General features: G+C 39.4%; 1 protein-coding gene across 4 annotated transcripts in view; it reads right to left on the reverse strand.

Moving 5' to 3' along the window:
• HACE1 (HECT domain and ankyrin repeat containing E3 ubiquitin protein ligase 1) overlaps positions 1-23,104 on the reverse strand; it is a 113,419-nt gene that overhangs the window by 26,073 nt on the left and 64,242 nt on the right. For 3 of the 4 annotated variants that reach the window (XM_040428806.1, XM_040428805.1, XM_040428807.1), the window contains exons 17-20: positions 19,910-19,997; positions 18,485-18,634; positions 15,453-15,649; positions 3,706-3,837 (exon numbers count right to left, since the gene is read on the reverse strand). In XM_040428806.1, the coding sequence (XP_040284740.1) occupies positions 3,706-3,837; positions 15,453-15,649; positions 18,485-18,634; positions 19,910-19,997 (567 nt within the window). Of the gene's footprint in view, positions 1-4; positions 1,072-1,166; positions 1,263-3,705; positions 3,838-15,452; positions 15,650-18,484; positions 18,635-19,909; positions 19,998-23,104 lie in introns of those variants that run through there. The other variant, XM_040428808.1, reaches the window with a different exon arrangement.

The raw sequence follows: 23,104 nt of genomic DNA on the forward strand, positions 1-23,104 counted from the left end.
TTATTTACCAATTAACTTGGAAATACAATCTTTACAGGGTGATAAATGTCCAAACAATGAGCACACTATGGGACTTCTTCGCTAAGGAACTGTGTCAGACAAGTGACAGGAATGGCAGCCTGAAAGCTGTTGTTTCCGCATGCCACATGGATGACTCTACGTCCCACCGACACCATTCACTCTGCAAATAATTAAAAGCAGAACATGTGCACAAACTGTACAGCAACCCATTTCATTGCTTGCGCTAGAAAGTGATTGATAGGCAGAAAAATTCTTTGTATTTATTGTGTTGGTGGAGAATAGGGACACGATTAGAAAAGAATTAACACGTATCCAGCTTAGTAACCACATCTTGGCTGACAGTGGAACATCACTAGTGACCCAAAAAAAGAGCTTACTGGTGCACAACTCGATATAGCAAGCCTATTTTAATAATTCAAACAAATGTGTTAGTCCTCAAATAAGTACATGGCACAGCTCTAGAGCTTTCCTCCTTCATTTTCAATGCCTCTGTAGAGTAATTTAAAATTGCAATAACAGCACTGACATGCATGTTACCGAAATATCAAAGACTATGAGAAAAAATTAATGTGAAGTAGATTTCAAAAGCTCAGAGCCAGCACATATATAGTGAGATGTTAAATTGCACAGTGCCTTTCCATCGCAAACTGATTTCCATGTAAAATGTGTGCTATAATCCAGATAATAAATGTAAACAATTAATAAGTGTCTTATTTGTCCCCCTGCGAGAGCCACAATGTGCTCCAGAATTGCATTAGGAAATTAAGAGGACTGACTGTGCATATTTATCTTTTGCTAGTTAATAATGTGTATCTTTGCGATGCACTATGTGCAGCAATGCTAGCTTCCTATCTTGCAATTACAGAAAAGCTTATTTGCACTGGGGCCCTTCACAGCACATTGGATTTATTTACTCTGTAGATTACATTTAGAAGACAATTCGGAATATGCACAGAAAGATAATACATTGTTGGTACTATTGTACATATGACTGCTAGATGCCAGAGGAAAAATATCAGGAATGCCGTACTGTGCTAACCACCATAAAGCCTGCAAAGGAAAATACAGGTTATGTAACAAAACAGGAGGCTTGGGCAATTTATGGGCTGATTATAGCAATCTAGAAAAAAAAAAAAATAACCTACATTTATTCTTTCAAAGCACTGTTGTTTATTTCATAACATACTAGATGACGGCGGCATCACACCGTTTAATAGATAAAAATGCAGTGATGAAAGATTCTATGTAAAGAGGGAACACAGATCAATGAAACGTGGATAACGGATAAAAGAAGGCATACATGTTTTACATGTCAAAAGCCTGCCTTGCTCAAAAAAAAATACTGGTAACTGGTCTTAAATACCTACGTTAGAGATGGGTTAATATCAAATATTCCTGGTCAGCGTTCTTTAGTGGTTCATGCTTAAAGCGTACGAGAGTTTTCACAGGAAAGTTTGCTGTGGCGGTGCTTCTTTGCAAAATCATAACTATGAAGGATCAGGGAAGCCCAAATTCCTTGTTTCAGCTACACAGCTAGATGCATTTCTCTCAAAAGCATCCTATGTCGAATTGCATGTTTATTTTTTTTGTTACGGCGTTCACCACATAGGACATATTTTAATAGTTCTGACTTTTTCAGACCAAAAATGTTTATTTTTCTGTTTATATGTAAAATTGGGAAAGGGGAAAGCTGCCACTGCCACCAATAAATATACTGAGGAGGAGGGGCTGTTGGCCACTGCGCCACCAATGAAGATAATACTGGGGGGTGGAGGCCACTGCGCCACCAATGAAAATAATTAGCCCCTAAATACAAATTTAGGTGGTAGGTGGCGGGTGTCGGCTTCAATGACAGGGAATAGCGATGCAGCCAAACCCTGTCAATTACCCCTCCCTCAGGTGCCGTGATCAGCATTGATCACGGCACCTGAGGGGTTAATTGACAGGGTTCGGCGGGATCTATACCATTGAGGCCGATCAGCTGATTGAAGAGGCCGTGGTGCTCTAGCAAGCAACATATCCCATTTGCTGTTTTCCAGGCACAAGACCATACATTTACTTGTGGCTGGGCCTAGTGCTGCAGCTTAGAGTCGTATGCTGCTGTGAGGTGCATTACCAGGCATACCTACAACCAAATGCACAGTGATGTGTATGTGTAAATAATGAAGAGTACATGTCACTTGCTGGAGAACTAAAGTGTCTCAATTCAGCTGATGAGAGGATATTGGAGGGACCTCAAACAATCAGCCACATTGGACTGGATAGACCAGCAAAGTGTTTGTAGCTGACGAATCACTTATTAACCCCCTCAGTACCGACCCACTTTTCACCTTAAATCCCAGGCAAATTTTTGCAAATCTGACCAGTGTCACTTTATGTGGTGATAACTTTAAAACGCTTTTACTTATCCAGGCCATTCTTAGACTGTTGTCTCGTGACAAATTGTACTTCATGATGCCATAGTTATTTTTATTTTTTTGGGTAGGGGCTCATTTTTTCCATATGAGATGAAAGTTTGATTGGTACTATTTTGGGGTGCATATGACTTTGATCGCTTGGTATTACACTTTTTGTGATGTAAGGTGACAAAAAAATAATATATAGCTTTTTTGACACTTTTTTTTTTTACGGTGTTCACCTATACAGCAGGTTCTTACAGACGCGGCGATACCTAATATGGATACTTTGTTTTATTTATTTATCCCCTTAGATTCCCTGGCCAATGGTGACTGCTTCATATAAGTAGTCAGAGAGAGGGACTTCCTCTGACACCCCATTAACCCCCTCCCTAATGTGACTGCGTGGTGCCACTAGATTTTCATGGCAGCTGGGAACCTAATGAAGGCTGCCAACTTTGTATGGCCAGTTTAATGGAAGCATAAACTTAGCCTAGACAGCCTAAAGATACATGAAAATGTATCATCCAGCATCAGACACTGATAAACCTGGGGCATCTTTAGACTGTGTAAGCTATATGTGGCGATACACTGTCAATAGCCGTTGGCACAACAATTTCGACTCTCTCCAGTCTCCCACGTACATGTTTGGTTCAGCCAAACATGTATGTGATGCCTAAGGCTAGTTACTAGATCTAAAATGTTCTGGCAGGCTGTTTCAGCAGAGGAGTTCATCGCATTCAGCGACCCTGGGTGAACGCGGCCTGTTTCCAGCATTAGTGCAGAGATTCAGCTGGACAAATACCGGACACAATGAACTCCAGCAGGCTGTTCCTCTACCGAAACATTTTAGTACTAGTGTGAAACTAGCCTAAGGTGAGATAGGAGAAAGCTGGTGCCAGACACTTCTGACAGCAGCCATCATCTGGGAGAGCAAAAGGATCAGGTAAAATAAAATTATATTAATCTGATTCAGGAGCTCCCCATACACATTAGACTGTCAGTGGGTTTGGCCGACAATACACTAATGGGTATAGGAGCCATAAGTTTTAACTGTCTAAATTTTAGACAGTATTAGTAAACCTGCCCCATTATTTTAGGGCTTCAGGACAGTGCAAATATCTTAATACATGAAAAGGAGGAGAAAAAGACCAACATTGTTAGGGACTGTGCAATGTATTTACCGCTATTGAATGTAACAATGTAAAAAAAAAAAAAAAAAATGCACTAGAAATAAGAACAGAAGGCCATGTCTATGCATAAAAACAAACAAAAGTAAAAAGCTCACCAGCTCAAATTCATCAAAAAGTTGTATTAAAGAAGGTGGTATGAACATGTGGAACCCCTGCAAAAATCCATTGATTTGTGGCTGAATGGCTCTTGTCATGCGAAGTTCAGTAACAAGCTGGACATATTCTGCCTGTGACAAAAAAATTATCATAAATTATTTTTTTGATCATAAAAATAAAAAGAGAGAGAGAGACAGACAGACAATGTGACTGTGTGGTGTGTTTCATTACTAAAGTAACCCTACATCTAACATCAAGCTTGGCTTTGTAATTTTTTTTATTTTTTTTTGCAGTAAGCAAAAAACTATCAAACTACATTCCGAGACACAACAGCTTCTCCATCTTGCATCATTTCATAATTTTCTTGCTGCCAGTAACAAGGCTTCAAGGCTGCTGCATATTAGGTACTGCATTAATGCGTCCAACAAATTATTTTTTAATCATTTTTTTAAACACCATTGCAAATTACTGAACATACACAAATGCATCCTAAATATTGTATAATCAGATTAGTTTTGTAAAATTGGCAGATATTAAATAAAAGTACAAATGCAGAGGTACAGTGACATCTAGTGGAAGGCGAGGATCCTGATTAATACAAATACTGTATGAATGGACCTGAGAAGTAACACAGCACATGCTTCAAAAAGGTACAAACAGAATACAATGCTCTGTAGTGTGTATGAGCACATTCACATTACAGTACATGTATTATTGTCTAGAACACGTATTATGGGTTCAGTGACTCAAACATACTGCCATTAAGAGACAAAGAACCGGAGATCTGTATGATAGTATTCTGATTGTCGCTAAAATTATGTTCTATGCTCCTGCACAGCTCATATCAGAAAGTTAGAATACATACACACGTGGCAAAATTGTTGGTACCCATTTGTTAAAGAACGAAAAACCTATAAATGGTCACCAAAACAAGAACAAAAGTAATAATAAATAAAAAATTTACTGAAAATCAGCTAATAAAAATTAGATATTGCTTTTGAATTGTGGTTCAACGGAATAATAATAATAATAATAATAAACAATAAAACTTGGCTTGGACAAAAATGATGGTACCCCTAAAAAGATTGAAAATAACTTGGCCAAAGGGACATGTTAAACTAAGAAGTGTCCTATAATTAGCATCACAAGTGTCTAAAAATTTGTAATCAGTCAGTCTGCCTCTTTAAAAGGCTCAAAAGCAGTCACTGTGTTTGGTATTATGCTGCGTACCACACTGAACATGGACCAAAAAATAAATAAAAATTAGAGCGATGTTTCAGGAGATTAAAGAAACTTACAGATGAAAAGATTTACATGTTAAAAGATAAAGGCTATAAGACCATCTCCAAACACAGTTGATGTTCTTGTTACTATAGTTGCAAATAGTATTCAGAAGTTAACGTTCTACAGGACTGTAGCCAACCTCCCTGGACATGGTCACAAGAGGAAAAATGATGATAACTTGAAAAGACTGATAATACGAATGGTAATCAAAGAACCCAGAACAACTTCCAAAGAAATTAGAGGTGAACTCCAAGGTCAAGGCACATCAGTGTCCGATTGCACCATATGTCACTATTTTAGCCAAAGTGGACTTACTAGAAGACTTCCAAGGAGAAAACCTATCATTGAAAGCAAATCATAAAAAAAGTGAGACTGGAATTTGCCAAAATGCATATTGACAAGACAAAGTTTCTGGGGTAATGTCCTTTGGACAGACGAGACAAAACTCAAGCTTCTTGGCAGGCCACAGGTCCCTGACTCATCTCACATACAGGACTCATCTCAGGTTAATTTGCATATGTATCAAATCGGTTTTTTTACACAATAAAAGCACACAGAGCTATGGGGACTGGGTATTGTGGATGTGCTAGCGGCCATCTAGCAGCCCATGTCCTCAGCTCTATACCCAAAATCCCGGTGACAGGTTTCCTTTAAGTAAATTTGTATGTATTACTTTATTTATATGTATTTCCTTTGTCCGTTTTGAGTTATTTCAGTGACCATTGTAGGTTTTTCTTTCTTTAATGGAAGGGTACCAACAATTTTGTCCACATGTGTATATCCGGTGGGAGGTCAATGACGCTACAATCTTTCAGAATTTTTGCAATGACTGCTCATCAATGTTACACCCTCTTAGAAGACATTATTTAGCATCTACCTCTACAAGCTGACTTAGCGGATTGACTGGTCATGTGATCTTCCTTTAACTTCTGTAAAACTCAATGTGATTGGTCAGTCTTCTCTGAAGCTCCTGCCCTAAGACAGAGAAACCCTTCAGATTCATTCAACCCTAAGTAAAATGTCCTTGAAAGCAGATCAACAGAACAGAAAACTAATTTTGTGGCATTCTCATTATATTATAACTGAAAAGAGGAATATGCAGAGAAAATCTACCTGCGGTGCAGATTTTAAATCCACAGCGTATCATTTTATACTGTGGACTTCCGCTGTTAATTTCACCTATTTCAAAGCAGAATGGATATATCTAAATTTTGTCACAGTGGCTCTATCAACCCAGATCTACAGTTTAGGTGCACTCTCCGCAACACACCCACTGTCGATTATAGAGAAGAAATAATAGTGTAATATATATATTGTAAGCCACTCAGTTATCTGATGTTGCACAGAATTATCAAATGTGAATTCATGCATAAATAATTTATTACCACATAAAAAATAATCAAATAGAATTAAAATAGGTAAAAGATTAAAATACATACAACTATGACATAATAGAGTGAACATTAACCCTTTGCGATTGTGATTTACAGCCTCAGTTATAGAGCAGTAATGTCCTATTATACTGTGAGGGTACAACTCTTGATCCTATAAATAAGACTCAAAATACCCATAATAACAATAAGTTGATAATATTAGTTGTCCTCTATATTAAGGAAATGAAATATGAACCATGAAACACTACTAATGATGTTTATCCTGATCGTGTATAATGACAAAAATTGCAAAAATTACAAAAATCAAATGTCCATAATTATTCAATAAAAAATAAAATAGATAATATCTCATGTAATGCTATTTATGGATATTGAATAAATCATTTAATATTTGTGCAGCTGGTATATAGTGAACAAATGTCCAATCTATAGCCCCTTGTATCAGATTTATAGCTGCACTAGTAAGTGGATCAATACTATGTTGAAAGTAGTTTGTAACTCTTCTATGATAACATAGTATTCCTTTGTGTATATAATTGTAGGAACTGTTTGTATTGACTCATAGATCACTTTGTGCAGTTATAACAAACTTGCAATCTACATTACCGATCCTTGTAACAGCATGCCGTCTTTACATCCAGATTAAGGCTAGGTTTCAATGGTCGCTGAGCCTGATCGGGTTTGCTTGTACAGCGACCCACGTGTTCGGGAGCTGTTGCTTGGACCGGCCGCAAGGAATCAGTGTCTGTAGCTTTGTTTGAATCACTTGACCACAAGTCCAGCATGAACGTAGCTGGTATGGATCGCTTCTATTGCGCTACAGTTATCTGCTATGTAGAATCAAGTATCCGATCCACTGCTTAAAAAGAACACACCAGACGCATTTCGGAGCAGTGGTGAGCAGTGGACATTTTTCTGCTTCATTTTAAAAGGGTGATTTCTTAATAGGGGGGGGGGGGGGGTACCTAGTCCCCATACATACAGAAAATATGGACTGTATTTCTCTGATGGGGTGGTCTCACACCTTAATATCCCACATAATAGTCAACCCTTATGTTAAACAAAGACATCTAATATCATGTATATAGACAAAATATGTATAATTCACCTATAACAAAACTAAGACTAGAATAGACATGTATATCAAACAGCAAACCAAAAAACGCATCTGCGCTATTGGTCCATTTTTCTGTATTAAGACTAATTATAGATAGTTAGATGGGTTGTACTGGTCCTGTGTACTTTATACATAATAAGGTGTCAATCTATAGAATAATTCAAAACCTACAGTATTATATATATAATATTCAAAGATTTCATAGTTCTCTGGCGGACAACTAATCATACTTCCTTCAATTATCTTTATAGTCCTGTATATTTAATATTACATATGCTATTGTGTTATTTCCTCCTCTATCTTTTTTTCTTTGCTCTCCTTTTTCTTTTATTTTGGACTTTTTTTTCACTTGTTTTTCAGATATGGAGATCCTGATTGAAAATCTAGAGGATTGAGGGGATGGGGGCCTACCCAGGAGGGGAGATCAAAGTGCTGGTTAACACAGCCGGACTTCGATGTCCCGTCCCAGATTTGCACTCATCCCAAATCACAGAAAACCAAACGGCTCCATCTCTGCATTCAAGCCCGCTGGAATTATGGTATCGAATTCAAAAATTCTTTTGGACTCTACTCTGGACATGTTAGCTATGTGGTTGCCACCTCTCCATTGTCTTCAAATTTTTTCAAAAGCTGCGAAAATAAGCCGAGTTGGATCTTTATTATGGTAGTCACTGAAATGTTTAGAGACTGAATGTTGTTCCAAACCTTTTTTGATATTTGTAATATGTTCCACTATCCTTTTCTTGAGTGTTCGTTTTGTTCTACCTATATATTGTTTTGCGACATGGGCATTGTAAAATATATATTATATTGGTTGAATCACAAGTAAGGTGATCTTTAATATCAAAATGGTAAGTATTATGTGTTGAACATATTTCCATAGTTTTTTTAAGGAAATTAGTGATCTTGCAGTTGCTGCATCTTCCGCATCTATAGAAACCATTTAGGGCCAACCAATTCGATTTTATCCCATTAGTTTTTCGCTTTGTAGTTGGTGCAATTTTTAAACCTAGGTTTGGAGCTTTGGTGTATGTTGTTTGGGGAGTTAGTATAGATCCTATAACTTTGTCTCTTAAAAGGTGGTGCCAATGTTTGATGACTTTCTCTATGGTCCCATTTCGTGCATGAAAAGGTCATCTTTAGTTGCTTCCTTTTTAGTGGTCATAAAAAAATAGAAAAAAAAGCTTCTCTGTTCATAGCTTTCACTTTTTCAAGAGATGAATCTTCCACAACTTGAATATAAGATATAACTATTTTTCACAACTGGTTTATGGTATGTACTACATTTCAATTTATGATTATCAATTTTTATAATTAAATCTAGGAACTCCACTTGTGTTCTACTTATACTGGTTGTGAAACTAAGATTTCTCTTGTTTGTATTAATTTCTTGAAGAAAGGTATGTAAATCATCCTCTATATCTTGTCAGATGAAAATAATGTTGTCTATATAAACAACGCCAGAGTACCAGACTCGTCCCCAGCTTAGCTCAAACCACATCCTCCTCCCACTGGGCCATGAAGAGCTTGCGGCCGATCCAAGCAACAGCTCCCGAACACGTGGGACGCTGTACAAGCAAAGCCAATCAGGATCAGCGACCATTGAAACCTAGCCTTAATCCGGATATAAAGACGGTAATGTAGATTGCAAGTTTGTTATAACTGCACAAAGTGATCTATGAGTCAATACGAACAGTTCCTATAATTATATATATTGTTATCATAGAAGAGTTACAAACTACTTTCAACATAGTATTGATCCACTGACCAGTGCAACTATAAATCTGATACAAGGGGCTATAGATTGGACATTTGTTCACTATATACCAGCGGCACAAATATTAAATGAAATGTCTGATTTATTCAATATCCATAAATAGCATTACATGAGATAAGAATAATAGTATCTATTTTAATTTTTTATTGAACAATTATGGACATTTGATTTTTGTCATTTTTGCAATTTCAGCATTATACACCATCAGGATAAACATCAATAGTAGTGTTTCATGGTTCATATTTCATTTCCTTAATATAGAGGACAACTAATATTATCAACTTATTGTTATTATGGGTATTTTGAGTCTTATTTATAGGATCAAGAGTTGTACCCTCACAGTATAATAGGACATTACTGCTCTATAACTATGAGCCTGTAAATCACTACCACAAAGGGTTAATGTTCAGTCTATTATGTCATAGTTTTATGTATTATTATTTTTAAATTTTACCTATTTTACTTCTTTTTGATTTTTTTAAATGTGGTAATAAATTATTTATGCATTAATTCACATTTGATTATTCTGTGCAACATCAGATTAACTGAGTGCCTTCCAATATTATATTATATATATATATATATATATATATATTAGAAAACTAAACATTTCAGTTACGAGGCAGCTGCACTGCCATGCAGCTATAAGAGCCAATTAATAATTAGTACCGCCCTGTTTAGTCGGACTGTATCGTTAAAATTGCGGATGCGATGCAGTTATTAACAATGCAGACCAACTAAACAGTGCAGTCCTAATTAGTTACCTTGAGTCCACTGTGGCCCTTCTAGCCATATAGTACTTGACAGTAGAGAGGCCACATCGCAACAGACACGACCACACTGTGTGGTCGTACCCTGAAGTGAATGGGGTTAAGCTTTATTACCACCTACGACCCATGGACAGGCATGGTTCTGATTTTTAAAAAGAACCCCCAAAATCAGTTTCAAAGTAAGCATACCGCAACAGTGATCGTATACCATAATTGCATAAAAATGAAAAGCCCCATTTCTTAAGCTTAGCGGATGAGAGCTTTAAAATAAAAGGCATGGCTATGTTTTGGGGTACCTATCCTACATGGAGGTATGTTTACTTTGAAACACATTTTGGAAGAAACAAAATCCATTTAAAGGGATTCTCAAGAATTAGAAAAACATGGTTCCTTTCTTCCAGAAACAGCACCACATCTGTCCATGGCGGTGTCTGGTATTACATCTCACTTGAGTTGCAATACCGTACACTACCTGTTGATAAGTGTTCTCTTTATGGCAGAAAGCAGACATGTTTTTCTAATTCTGAACAACTCTTTTAAAAAGGCACCTAGACAGGGAGTTTTATTGTTGTGATTAGATGCAACTAAACGTACTTGTGACAATTTACCAGAGCAAAACCTTCTTTGAAATATATTACAGACCAACTCCTAGTATGGAGGTGGGAGATGTAAGAGACATCTTTCACAGTAATGATTTTATTGGGGGGATGGGGTTAACGGATTGGATGAGTTTTCTAAGGGTACTTTCACACTTGCGGCAGAGGATTCTGCCCACCAGATCCGGCAATCCGGACGCAAACTGATGGCATTTGACAGACGGATCCAGATGTGGATCCGTCTGACAAATGCATTGAAATGCCAAATCAGTCTCTCCGGTGTCATCCGGAAAAACGGATCCTGTATAAAAAAAATAAAAATTTGCATTTTTAAAGGTCTGCGCATTGCAGACCTAAAAGCCGGATACGACACTAATACACTTCAATGTAAATTAATGCCGAATCTGGCATTCCGGCAAGTGTTCAGTATTTTTTGGAAGAGAGAACTGCAGCCTGCTGCGGTATTTTCTCAGTCCAAAAAACGTAAAAGGGACTGAACTGATGCATCCTGAACGGAATGCTCTCCATTCAGAATGCATTAGGATGAAACTAATGAGTTTTTTTCCGGTATTGAGCTCTTCTGACAGAACTCAATACCGGAAAACAAAAACGCTAGTGAGAAAGTACCCTAACCCAATAATAAACCCATTCTGTTCAAGGAACCAAGTAAACGATAAAGCATACTGTACATCCAAATACTGAAGCAGTGGAGAAGAGGAGCAGAGTGTATAACATATACCCAATTCATCTCATTTACAATTACACTAGCAGGCCACAAACTTCAAGGATAGCCTGAGGATAGATTCAGGGTCCATTCACACGTCCGTTGTTTCTTTCCTGATCTGTTCCGTTTTTTGCGGAACAGATCTGGACCAGATCTGGACCCATTCCTTTTCAATGGGTCCTGAAAAAAAAAAATAATCTGACATTGAGCTGTCCGATTTTTTTCAGGACCCATTGAAAATGAATAGGTCCAGATCTGGTCCAGATCTGTTCCGCAAAAAACGGAACAGATCAGGAAAGAAACAACGGACGTGTGAATGGACCCTCACAGCGATTTTTGTAGTAGATTTTGAGGCAGATTTCCCTGCAGCTTTTCCTGCAGGGAATGGGAAGGACTTCTACTTCTCCTTACTGCTGGATCCACGTCTGGCTTTGGCTGACTAAGCCTAAACTACAAGGAAATGACCATTAACTCCTCCACTACCCAAGACTACAAACCAAGCAGCTACTGACCCCTTTTCACTGTCCCAGACCACCATGGAAACAGGCACTAATCCATTTGCTACCCTAAATTACCATGAAGCCCACTATTAACCTCCCTCCCCCTTACCCTATACCATCAGGAAAATTAGTTTATTTAGTAGTAATTAGTCACCAACACTAGAATTCAGACCTTTTGCTATAACATTTCTCCCATTTCTCTTGTTCATCTATACCTAGAGTCCACCTGTGGTAAATTTAGCTGATTGGACACGATTTGGAAAGACACAGCCTTGTTTACATAAGGTCTCACAGCTGACCATGCATATCAGAGCCACGAGGAGGAAAGAATCACCTCTGGAGTTTAGAGACAGGATTGTGTGGAGGCACACATCTGGAGAAGGATACAACAATTTTGCTGAACTGAAAGTTCCCAATAGCACAGTGGGCTCCATAATTCTTAAATAGAAGTTTGGCTTCCCCACCAAACTAACTAAGGTTGCTCTGGCCTGTGCGAGATGGGAGAAACTTCCAGAATGTCATCCATTACTGCAGCACTCCACCAATCTGGGCTTTAATGGCACAGTGGCCAGAAAGAAGCCTCACCTCAGTAAAAGACACATAAAAAAGCACCTAAAGAACTGCCAAACCGTGAGAAACAAGATTCCCTGGTCTAATGAAACCAAGACTGGGGGTGTCAGAGGCTTGGGTAGGGAGACTGGTCAGAGTTGAGAGAAAGCGGAATGGAGCAAAGTACAGAAATATTCTTAATGAAAATGTGAACCAGAGTGTTCCGGACATTAGACTGGGCCCAAGGTTCACCTTCAAACAAGACAATAAGCCTAAGAACACAGCCAAGACAACACAGGAGTGGCATAGGGACAACTCTGTTAATGTCCTTGAGCCCTGACTTCAACCCAATCAAACATCTCTGGAGCCACATGAAAAATTGTCCACAGACGGTCCCCATCCAAACTGACAGAGCTTTAGAGCATCTGCAGAGAAGAAAGGCAGAAATTCCCCAAATCCAGGTGTGCAAACCTTATGCTATCATAACCCAGAAGACTGGAGGTTCTAATCAATGCCAAAAAGGTGTTTTTCAACTAAATGATGAATACTTATGTTCATGCAATATTTTCTTTTTTCCTTTTCAAAATTATTGCAAATTTATTGAACATTCTGTTGTCATTTGGTCATTATGGGGTATTGAGTTTAGAATGATGGGCAAAATTTTGAATTTCTATATTATTTTAGCACAATGCCATAACAAAATGTGAAGAAAGTGAATGGATCTGAAGACTTTCTGAATGCACTGTATGCTTCAAGAGATCTTAAATCGTTCGACATAAAACTAGAAGCCCGACATCCTTCAACACTAACATATGAGAAGCAGAATACACAATGCTCTTTTTCGCTGCGTTCTTCTCTGAAATGTCTGTGTCTTGCAGATATATGCATTTCACAAGGTAAAAAGAAATTGCCAGAGCTACCCTCCAGCAAATGTTAAGAGGTCAGCGCTCCGCAGACGGTAGGAAAACAGGCAGCAAAGATGTTTACAGGGTGGATTCACGCAGGTACGGAACAGCGACTCATTTCTACAGCGCTTCTTTTTATCAATTGTTTTACCAGGAACGCCACTAAGTAGAAAAGGACTGCATCAAAGGATACAAAGCGTTTTTCCACATTCAAGGCTAATTGAATGGCTGTCTTAACCAGAATAAGCATAGCAATTAAAACTGAAGTCTCTTCTCAAAATGATATCCTTGGAATAAAGCATATACTAATGTGCTGTGTAATCTCATTTCCTTTAGATTAACCTTTACTGTGCTAGAGTTTGCTAATATAATACATAAATATATATGTATACACATAACTGCCGGGTGTGATGACAATATTGCTTGTGCTTTATGCTGTAGTCTTCTTATATGCGCTCTGTCTTGGAAGACGCTTGCAGCTAATGAAATGTGCTTTACTGCGATCCTTGGCGAGAAAAAAAAAAAAAAGAAAAGAATTTGCCAAACAGTCCAGAAACCGAACAGAAGTGTCTGTCTGCAGAACAGCTAGAATTGCAGCGAGAGAGTGGGTGGTAATCTTAAAAGCGCTCAGTGAATGTCAAGGCTAATAGCATAAATGAAGCCGTGAAACCAACGTAGACAATTAAAGTAGAAAAGCAAACATCTGAAAAATACAAGTCCTAAAACAAAGCTGATACCGGCTGAAAAAAAAGGGGAAAATACAGCAAACAATAATAAAACATAATCCTAATATAAAACTAAAATAAAAAATGTTTACTCTGCAACTAGAAGCAAAAAAAAAAAAAAAAAAAAGGCTTTGGTTCCCTTAGAAACTGAACGCGATCTATTCTATCGACACGCATTCCATTTCCATCCATATGTGTGCCGCTGCTGATGTGGTCTGGGTTAATAGTTTCCATGAAGAACAGTTCTAATCACTGCTCTAATGTCCTTCATTTATAAGCGGTGCCATTAAAAATGGATTATGAGGACGGACAGATCGCAGCGGCAAACTAGTGTCAGATGCAAGTAAAAAAAATACAAGAAACCATGGGCGATTAGAAAAAAAAAAAAGGGATAAACGCAAATGGATGAGCAACACCTGCCCCCCATCTATACATCACATATCGTGGCATTCTTTTCCCAGAACAACCCAGGCTCGACCTGTAACATTTCTTTAGCTGGTGTCAGACAATGCAATCATCACTGTGTCTTGGAGCAAGGGGATCTAAATTTCTCTTAACGTAACCAATGCCTTCCATAGGACACCTAATTTAGAGCATTTGTACACATGTAAGAAAAATAGCATCCACACCATTACCTAGCCTTCAGCCCTAAATCACCCGAGTCTTCAATCATGTACCATTCTTCTGCTTTTTCCTCCAGACAAAAAGTGGAGACATTTACAGAAACATAAAGGCTGGGTCTTCCCTGGAAGTCAGTCTGTGTATTTGTCATAGGAAAATGGATGTTCATAATTAAAATTGTGGCAGAGAGCAGAATCTAAACATTTGTCTGCACTGACGCTTGGTGACAAATGATGGATATAAGCGCCGTGACACAGAATGCATATTATTTCTGCTAAACGCAGCTAATAAAATGGAAGACTGTCATCATTTTCACTCCGTGCTAGATGCTGTTGGGATAACATGCCGCTGATTAAATAGAAATATTAATACAGGGAAACGCAGTACCCAAAATAACATCAGAGATTCCAGTAATATCGAGTGCCACCTCTCACCACCGTGCGATGCATTAATGTATAATTTATCGGAACAGAGGAACTCATCTTGATGGGCTGTTATCTGCGGAAACTTCTCTGCCAGCTACTTTCCGCTAAGCCGGCAAACTCCCAGCTCATGTTTAGGGAATGCCAATGAAAGAAACTGTTTAGCACTGTTAATAATATGATGGATTAGTAATGTCACTGACTAATGGCAGCTGAGAGACTCCTAAAGGTGTGGAATTTTCCATACAGATATCAGACCCCAGTGGAATTGGCGCAGTCATTTCGGAACGATATCAGAGCGTGAAGTGTATCTTTCTAGAGACGGTTTACAAGCACATCTTGACACGGATCTCATCACTCACCTTGTTCTCCTGGGTAACAACTATGCTCGCCCCTCCTGGTTTTAAGGGCACTTCTTCCATAGCTCCAAACACATCAGTCTCCACAGAGAAAGTAAGTTCCAGTCCCAGGTCACTAATATCATTATCTAAAATCCACTGCAAGTTCTTTGCGTATTCTGGGTCAATGGAGGCCACGTCCTGATAATTTACTGGGATACCTGCAGTATTAAAGCATGCAGATATTTAGGAAGAGCTTTCTTTCCGTCCAATTTCCTAGGTTAGGTTTATTAATAGGACAAGGCTGCCCTCTCCTGCAGAATTCATGTACTGCAGTTAAAGAAAAGGACTCCCTGCCATTTATATACCTGTATGTAGCATGCCTTACATCGGTACTAGTCACCCCCTATAACTGCTAACAGCAATAGGAGAAGTCTGTGTGTTAAACCAATTACAGCTCAATTTGCTGATGTGGATTCCGAACCTGTAAAGTTCGGGTTCGCTCATCCTTACTCATCGCACATGTCCAACTTCAAGGGGTATACCCATCCTGAAAATGTGATGGTATATCGCTAACATATGCCATGACTTTTTGATCAGTGGAGACCTGAAATTTGAGAACCTTACCTATCTCCTGAGAATGAAGTGGACACGGCACTAGTTCAGTGCTGTATCCCTTTCATTGTTTTTCTGGCCACCCGCCGTACATGGCAACTGCAGCACGGTCCCTATTTGAATGAGTGGGGTCAGCCTCACTACCATGTGCAGCCGGGAGTAACACAGAAAGGGCCGCAACACTAAATAAGCATCTAAGACCCTTTATTTTTAGGATCTGTAAACTCCCAGAGGTCACACCACTACTGATCATAAAGCGATGTCATAGCCTTACAATATGCCATCACTTTCCATGATGGGAATAACCCTTTAATAACTTATTCCCATACCGAAGCATTACAGAAATTCTTATAGCACTAACTTATTTTTTTATTAATACAATACACTCCTACAATCAGCCTCCTTCAAAGACAAAAAATGGCCCTCCTGAAGAAGCAGAATGATACAGCAGATGAGCCCTTCTTACAGGCAACTTCACATCTTACAATTAAGTTTTCCTACTTGGAAACCTTTCCTTAAAGGGGCGCTACCATCAAATTTTGTATCCAATACGAACAGACGTTCTGTGAATATTCTATGTTTGGATAGAATACGAGTAGATTGTTATCTGGATATAATTTTTTGAAGTCACTCCATACATTCTACTTCCTGTCCTAGCTCTTTAACTTCCTCCTTTGTTTGGAATTTTAGCAAACAGCCTTGCTCGACTTTCTAACTCAGAACATTAACTGCGGCCACAGAGGGAAGGGGGATGAGCGACTCAAAGTATCACACCGATAAGAGATAGGCCTAGATATAAAGAAAATCCCACAGAAGAGTCTATCAAAAGAACAATAGAGCTGCTATACTGTCATCCTAAATTCTACAACTACTATTATACCAGCAGGTGACATCTTACCCTAGCAGCAGCTGTAAAGACTGTATTAGACTGCCTGATTTTTCGTCAAATAATCGCTAACGAGCGTTCGCATGAACGCTCGTTAGCGATCATCTGGCAGTGTAATACTGCCACCGGTTGCTCGAGGAACGAGCAAACACTCGATCATCAAGCAGTACAAATCTTTTCACATGCTAAAAAAAACGTATAATTTGCAGGCGGCAGATTGTGGGGATGAGCGATAGCATAGCGAGTAATAACAGTGCTTCCCTGCTGACAATTTCTCTCAAAAATTTTACGATGAATATGGAGTTAAAAAGATATCACTTTCTAACGGAAGTATACCTTTAAAAAGTGCAAAGCATTCGAAAACAGCAGTGTGTGAACCCAGCCTTACAATGGTCATGGAATTGGGACTTTTTCTCCACAATATTTTTTGCAGCAACCATAGTACATAAATAGAAATGACCAAGTCATATATTTTACAATAAAGCACATACTAAGTTGACATTTAGCGTCTCTACAGATCATAGGTTAGCCATTACTAAATTATTATATGTTGCAGGTAAATCCATAGCTAAGCACTGGATACAGCCGAATCCTCGGACTGAGTCGGAATGGGTTAACATTAGGGATGAGCAAATCGACTCCGGATGAAACATCCGAAGTAGATTCGCATAAAACTTTGTTTCAATACTGTACGGAGCGAGCGCTGAATACAGAATTAGAATGTATTGGCTGCGATGAACCAAAGTTATTACTTTGGGAAGACTTCGCATAATACCTGCAGAAATTGATTTATACTGTACAAAAAAACTTTTTCCGAACTCGGGTTCGGTTCCAAGGTACCGCTTGGAACCAAACCAGCGATCGGGAAATGGTTTTTAACATTGTTAATCACATGATTTCCATGGAAAGTGGCATTCATATTAAAAAGGCACTGCAAAGAAATTCGAGAAGCAGTGGAAGACATGGCTGTCTGGCCCTGGTCTGTTATCTCAGAGATTGTTGCATATCTGGAATGGTATAGTTCTTAGGGGATTTGGAGGGCTAAGGTAAAGGAACAGAGGAATGGATGCTATAAAAAAGCTATTATTGTAATAGATTGATGTAATATTTAAATGGGATATCAGGCGACTGATATATTGGAGTGATAATTTCCTTTTTAGGAGAGGGGGTATTGGGATTTTAAACTGATCAATGTATGACAGTGTACAATTGATGTGTACTTGTACATTTGCCATAAATGTGATTGTTGTATACTTTCATTTTTATTCTCATACGAAAAACAATAAATAAGATCGGATTCAAAAAAAGTTGACATTTGGAAGCATTACTTTGTTCAGCAGAGTGAACGAGACGTTATCTTCAGAACTAGAGAAGGTCAGCAATGAACACACAGACGTCTACATGTCTATCCTTGTTCATACGAAGTAATAAAAGCATTCCATGTACAGCTAACAGCTAGCTAGAAGCTAGAGCTAAATTGCTGCAGACATCAAGTACATACTTAGCCCAGTTCACTTCATCAACCATTGAGAAAAGTAGAAGTCTGTGTTCATACCAAGGATGTGCTTGTAAAATGACCGGGTGAAGTAAATGTTGACCAGCTGTCTGTGATAAAGTGCAAGTCCCAAGATTTCACCAGCAAATCGAAAATAATTCAAGTGGTCCGGATTTACTGACGAGTTACTATTTGGCTGGAAAGTTGTTCCTAGTCAAGAAGAAAAACAAGAGAATATAGAAGCAATTTAAAAAGCTTTTCTGGGACTCCTATCCTCAGGATACATCATCAACGTCAATATCAGGTTGGCAGGGGTCTGACTCCCAGCAGTCCGGTGAGAGCTGCGGCCTCCTCACAGCTTACCAGGTACAGCGTCGTACACTATATTTCCGCTGTGATTGGTATAGCATGCCCACGCCCATTCATTTGAATGTGACTGACCTGCACCTAGGCCAGTGATTGCTAACCTCCGGCACTCTAGCTGTGGACACTTTCTAGGCTGTTCTCAACTTCACAGAAATTAGTAGAGCATGCTGGGAGTCATAGTTTCCCCACAGCTGGAGTGCCAGAGGTTAGCCATCACTGGCCTAGGCCATGTGACCGATGAATGTAATGTCACTGGCCTAGGAAGAGCGCTGTTGCCTCTTCAACCAGCTGATCGACGGGGTGCAAAGGAGTCTGACCCCTTGCCGATCTGATATTGATGACCTATCCTGAGGATAGGCAATCAAACTCTTGGAAAACTCCTTTAGGGTATGGTCACACAATTTTTCGGATGAGGTTTTGAGGCAGATTTGCCTGCAGAAGTGGATTAGAAAAGAATTGGAAAAGTAAAGGAAGGATTTATACCTCTTTCCTGGTGGATCCACTTCTGGCTTTGGCTGAAAATCCTGCAGGCAGATCTGCCTCAAAACCTCGTCCAAAAAAAACTCTGTGTGGCCATACCCTAAAAGTTGTTTGACCGTAGCAGAATTTGGGGCATAGGAAGAGAATGGTATAAGACAGGGATCAGCAACGTCCTGCACACCAGCTGTTCTGAAACTCATGGGAGTTACAAGAACAGCCAAGTAACTGTGCATGCTGGGAGCTGTAGTTTCACAGCAGGTGGAGTATCGAAGGTTGCCGATACCTAGTGTAAGATAACAAAAGAAGAATTTCTTATTATTGCTGCTGGTCCAGTCCTCCATACCAGTCTTTGTTTACATGACGGCAGCGAGGACATCAAATTGACAAGTGACGAATGCATCCAATCACGGGACTCAAAGGTACACTGTTGAGGCCAGTGATTGGCTGTAACCATCAGGTGATGCTGACTTGCCAGTGCTGCAGTGCTGTAAGCAAAGACAGTCAGGGAAGACCGAAACGTCAGTGCTGGAGTGGCAGGCAAGTAGTCATTATCTTGCACCATCCCCTGAATATGCCCAATTGTTTCTAATCTCAGACAACCCTTTCATTGTAACCACATAGTCATCTGTGAATACCTACCATCTGCAGATTGTGTGAAAAGAGCATAGTCAGGATTGATGATTTCAGAAGACAAAATATCAAACCACTCCCGTACAACTCCTTGTCCCTGCAATGCAAATTTATATACAGAAGTTGTCAGAAAAGTTACAACTCAGATTTGATTATTGCTTATGACAAAGTGGTAGGATTCGGATCACACAATCATGGATGCAGACTGATGCAAATCAGTAGTTTCTGTTAAAGGATACCTTGCATTTTTACAAACATGTCATAGTGACATGTCAAAAGGTTTGATCAGTGGGGGTGCCGATGCGGAGCCCCTTAATTTCTGACATATCATAGTAGAATTTTAATAAGTGGGGGCCACAGGAGCATAAGCGCTTGAGTCACAGGGATTTAAATAGTGGTTGATTTTTTTTTTTTATAACATTTTCCATAGCTAGCTTAATTACTTAAAGGGGTTGTACAATCTCAGACATTGGGGGCATGTCACTAGGATATGCCTCCAATGTCTGATAGGTGCGGGTCCCAAAGAACGGCGTCAGCAAAGTCCCAGAGGGTGCACTGAGCTTGCGTGGCCACCCTCCATTCATTCCTATGGGAGCGCCGAAAATAGCTGACCGCTGGTTCAGATATTTCCGTCAGCCCTGTAGAAGTGAATGGAGTGGTGACTATGCTTGCATGGTGCTCCTCCCATTCATTTCAATAAAACTTCCGGAAATAGCCAAGCCTGCTGCTTGCCTATTTTCAGCACTCCACAGGAATGAATGGAGGGGGGCTGCGCGTGCGCGGTGCATCCTCAGGGACTTTGACAGCTCTGTTATAAGTATAGGTGCAGGTCCAAGAGAAGTGGGACCCGCACCCATCAGACAATGGCGGCATATCGTTAGGCGATATGCGCCCAGTGTCTACGATGATACAACCCCTGTATGCTCTTGAACATCCCATTTAAAGGGGGTTTTCCAAAATTTTCTAAAAATTTGGCAGAGAGCAGGGTGCAGTGTAAAATAAAGAAAAAAAACTTCCACACCTTTTAAATGCCCTGCAGCTCCTGGGCCGCAGCTCAGGTCCTAAGATGACCAAGTTCTACATTAATTTACAAAATGTGATCAGTTACAATCCGATAAAACCAGTTAGCGATGTAGACTATTCTATAGCTTTTACACTGCTGGAGATTACACCTATTTGATTCCAGCCAGACAAGATTCCCTCTTGACTTTACGCTGATCTTACAATGTACAGTTGATCACAGGACCATTAATATATTTGTAAAAACCGATCATGTTCTCCCTTCATGTCCCTCCTCTAGACTAAATAAATACACATTTTCCACATAAAAGAGGGTCTCCCTGTCCCTTGTATATTTTGTTGACTTTATTTGAACACTTTCCGATTCCAATGCATTTTACACTGCTATGGTTTGTAAAGCACAAACTCTCTAAAGTATATTGCAAAATAATAATCTGCACAAAAAGCTGAATAACTTTGTGAAAACATTTGATCACTTATCTTGTACTGTCTCCATGTTACAGCCAGCATCATATCAACAGAGTTGCATTTCTGCTTGCCATCTGAAAGTTCCCCAATACTTTAAAAGGGGTTGGTCACCCCTGGGAACCTTTACTACAGACCCCCACCCAGTGTGTCCAGACCCACAGTGGTAATCATACTTACCTGCTCTTCACTGATGCCCCGCCGATTCTGCAGGTCTCGGGTGTCCCTGCGTGAACATCCAGTTTAATACAGATCACGTGACCACTGCAGCCAATGACTAGCCACAGAAGTCACATGATCCAGTGACATGACGCATGGGTGAAAATGACTGCTCCAGCTAGTCATTGGCTGCAGCAGTCACGTGACACGTTAAAACCAGATGTTGATGCAGGGAAATCCGTGACCTGCAGAGCCGGCTGGGTATCGATAGGCCCGAAACCCAGCGGCAGGGATCAAGCAAGTATTATTACCACCTCAGGTCCAGGCATGCTGGGATGGGGGAAGTCTATAGACAAGGTCCAAATGGGGTAAACAGTCCATTTAAAAGGTTGTCCCAAGATTTAAACAGGTCTACAGAACAGTGGATAATTGTCCAATTGGTGTGGGTCCATCGGCTGGTTATCACCAGAACAGGGGTCTAGTGTCCTCCTGTATGAATGGATGGGTGATCAAGCATACACGCTGCCACTCCATTCATCTATATGTGACTGCTAGCGATACGTAGCTGAGATGCAGGGAGTGGAAGCGAATATGCTCAACTGCTGTTCCATTCATATGGAGACAAAGAACTCCTATTTTTGTGACTGGTAAGGGTCCCGGCAGTCTGAATCCCACTGATGAGACTTTTCTCATAAAACCAAATCATAGATAACTATATATCCCAGAGTTCAGAATATTCTCTCCTATAATATACTATTGTTGTCATAAATGACTGGAAAGATTAACTTTAAATGGACAACTTAACACAGAATACAAATTTTAAAAAAATCACCACCAAAACATAATCTCCTTATGTGTCTTTGGTTTTTGCTCTTGTTTCATTAGATATGACATTTGAAGACCATGAAAAATGCTATAGAAAAGTAGTGCATTGTTCTCTCAGACCGCAGCCAGTCTTCTCTCCCCTCCCTGTACCCCTCTGATGTTAGTGCATATTCCTAAGGAAGTTTAGGAAGAGGGGGGTGGGTTTAATCTGGATAATGTATGTTTACACAGCGAAAGTGGCCATTTTTTTTTTTAACAGAATCTTCTAATTAGTAATAGTACAAAATAGATTTGTTAATAGTGCCAGCCACAGTGCTTTTTTTCAAGAAAAAAAAAAAAGTGGATTTTAGTTCTTATGTTTGTGGTGCTGAATTTGTTTTGCTACAGTAGTATATACATAGTACCAGGCATAGTACATACAGCTGAATATCTAATCTACCTAGTTGCAAAGTAATGATAATTCCTCCCTTCACTGCATAATTGTGCAGATCTGCCTTTCAGCAGCTTTAGAATGCTGGGTAACATGTGGAAGTATTCTGGAGATCAAACTATAGATATAGTATGTACTCACAGTTGTCTTGATAGTATATTTACGTATATAATGTATACAATATACCAAATGTGGCCTCCCTTATATATCTCTGCAGAACTTGTTACCCAGCCTTCCCAGACTGCTGAATTCCAGAGTTATGTAGAGATAAATTCCTTCATAAAGCTGAACCAACTTGCTGTTCG

The sequence above is a fragment of the Bufo bufo genome, chromosome 4 (genome assembly GCF_905171765.1).
Source record: "Bufo bufo chromosome 4, aBufBuf1.1, whole genome shotgun sequence".
NCBI lineage: Eukaryota > Metazoa > Chordata > Amphibia > Anura > Bufonidae > Bufo > Bufo bufo.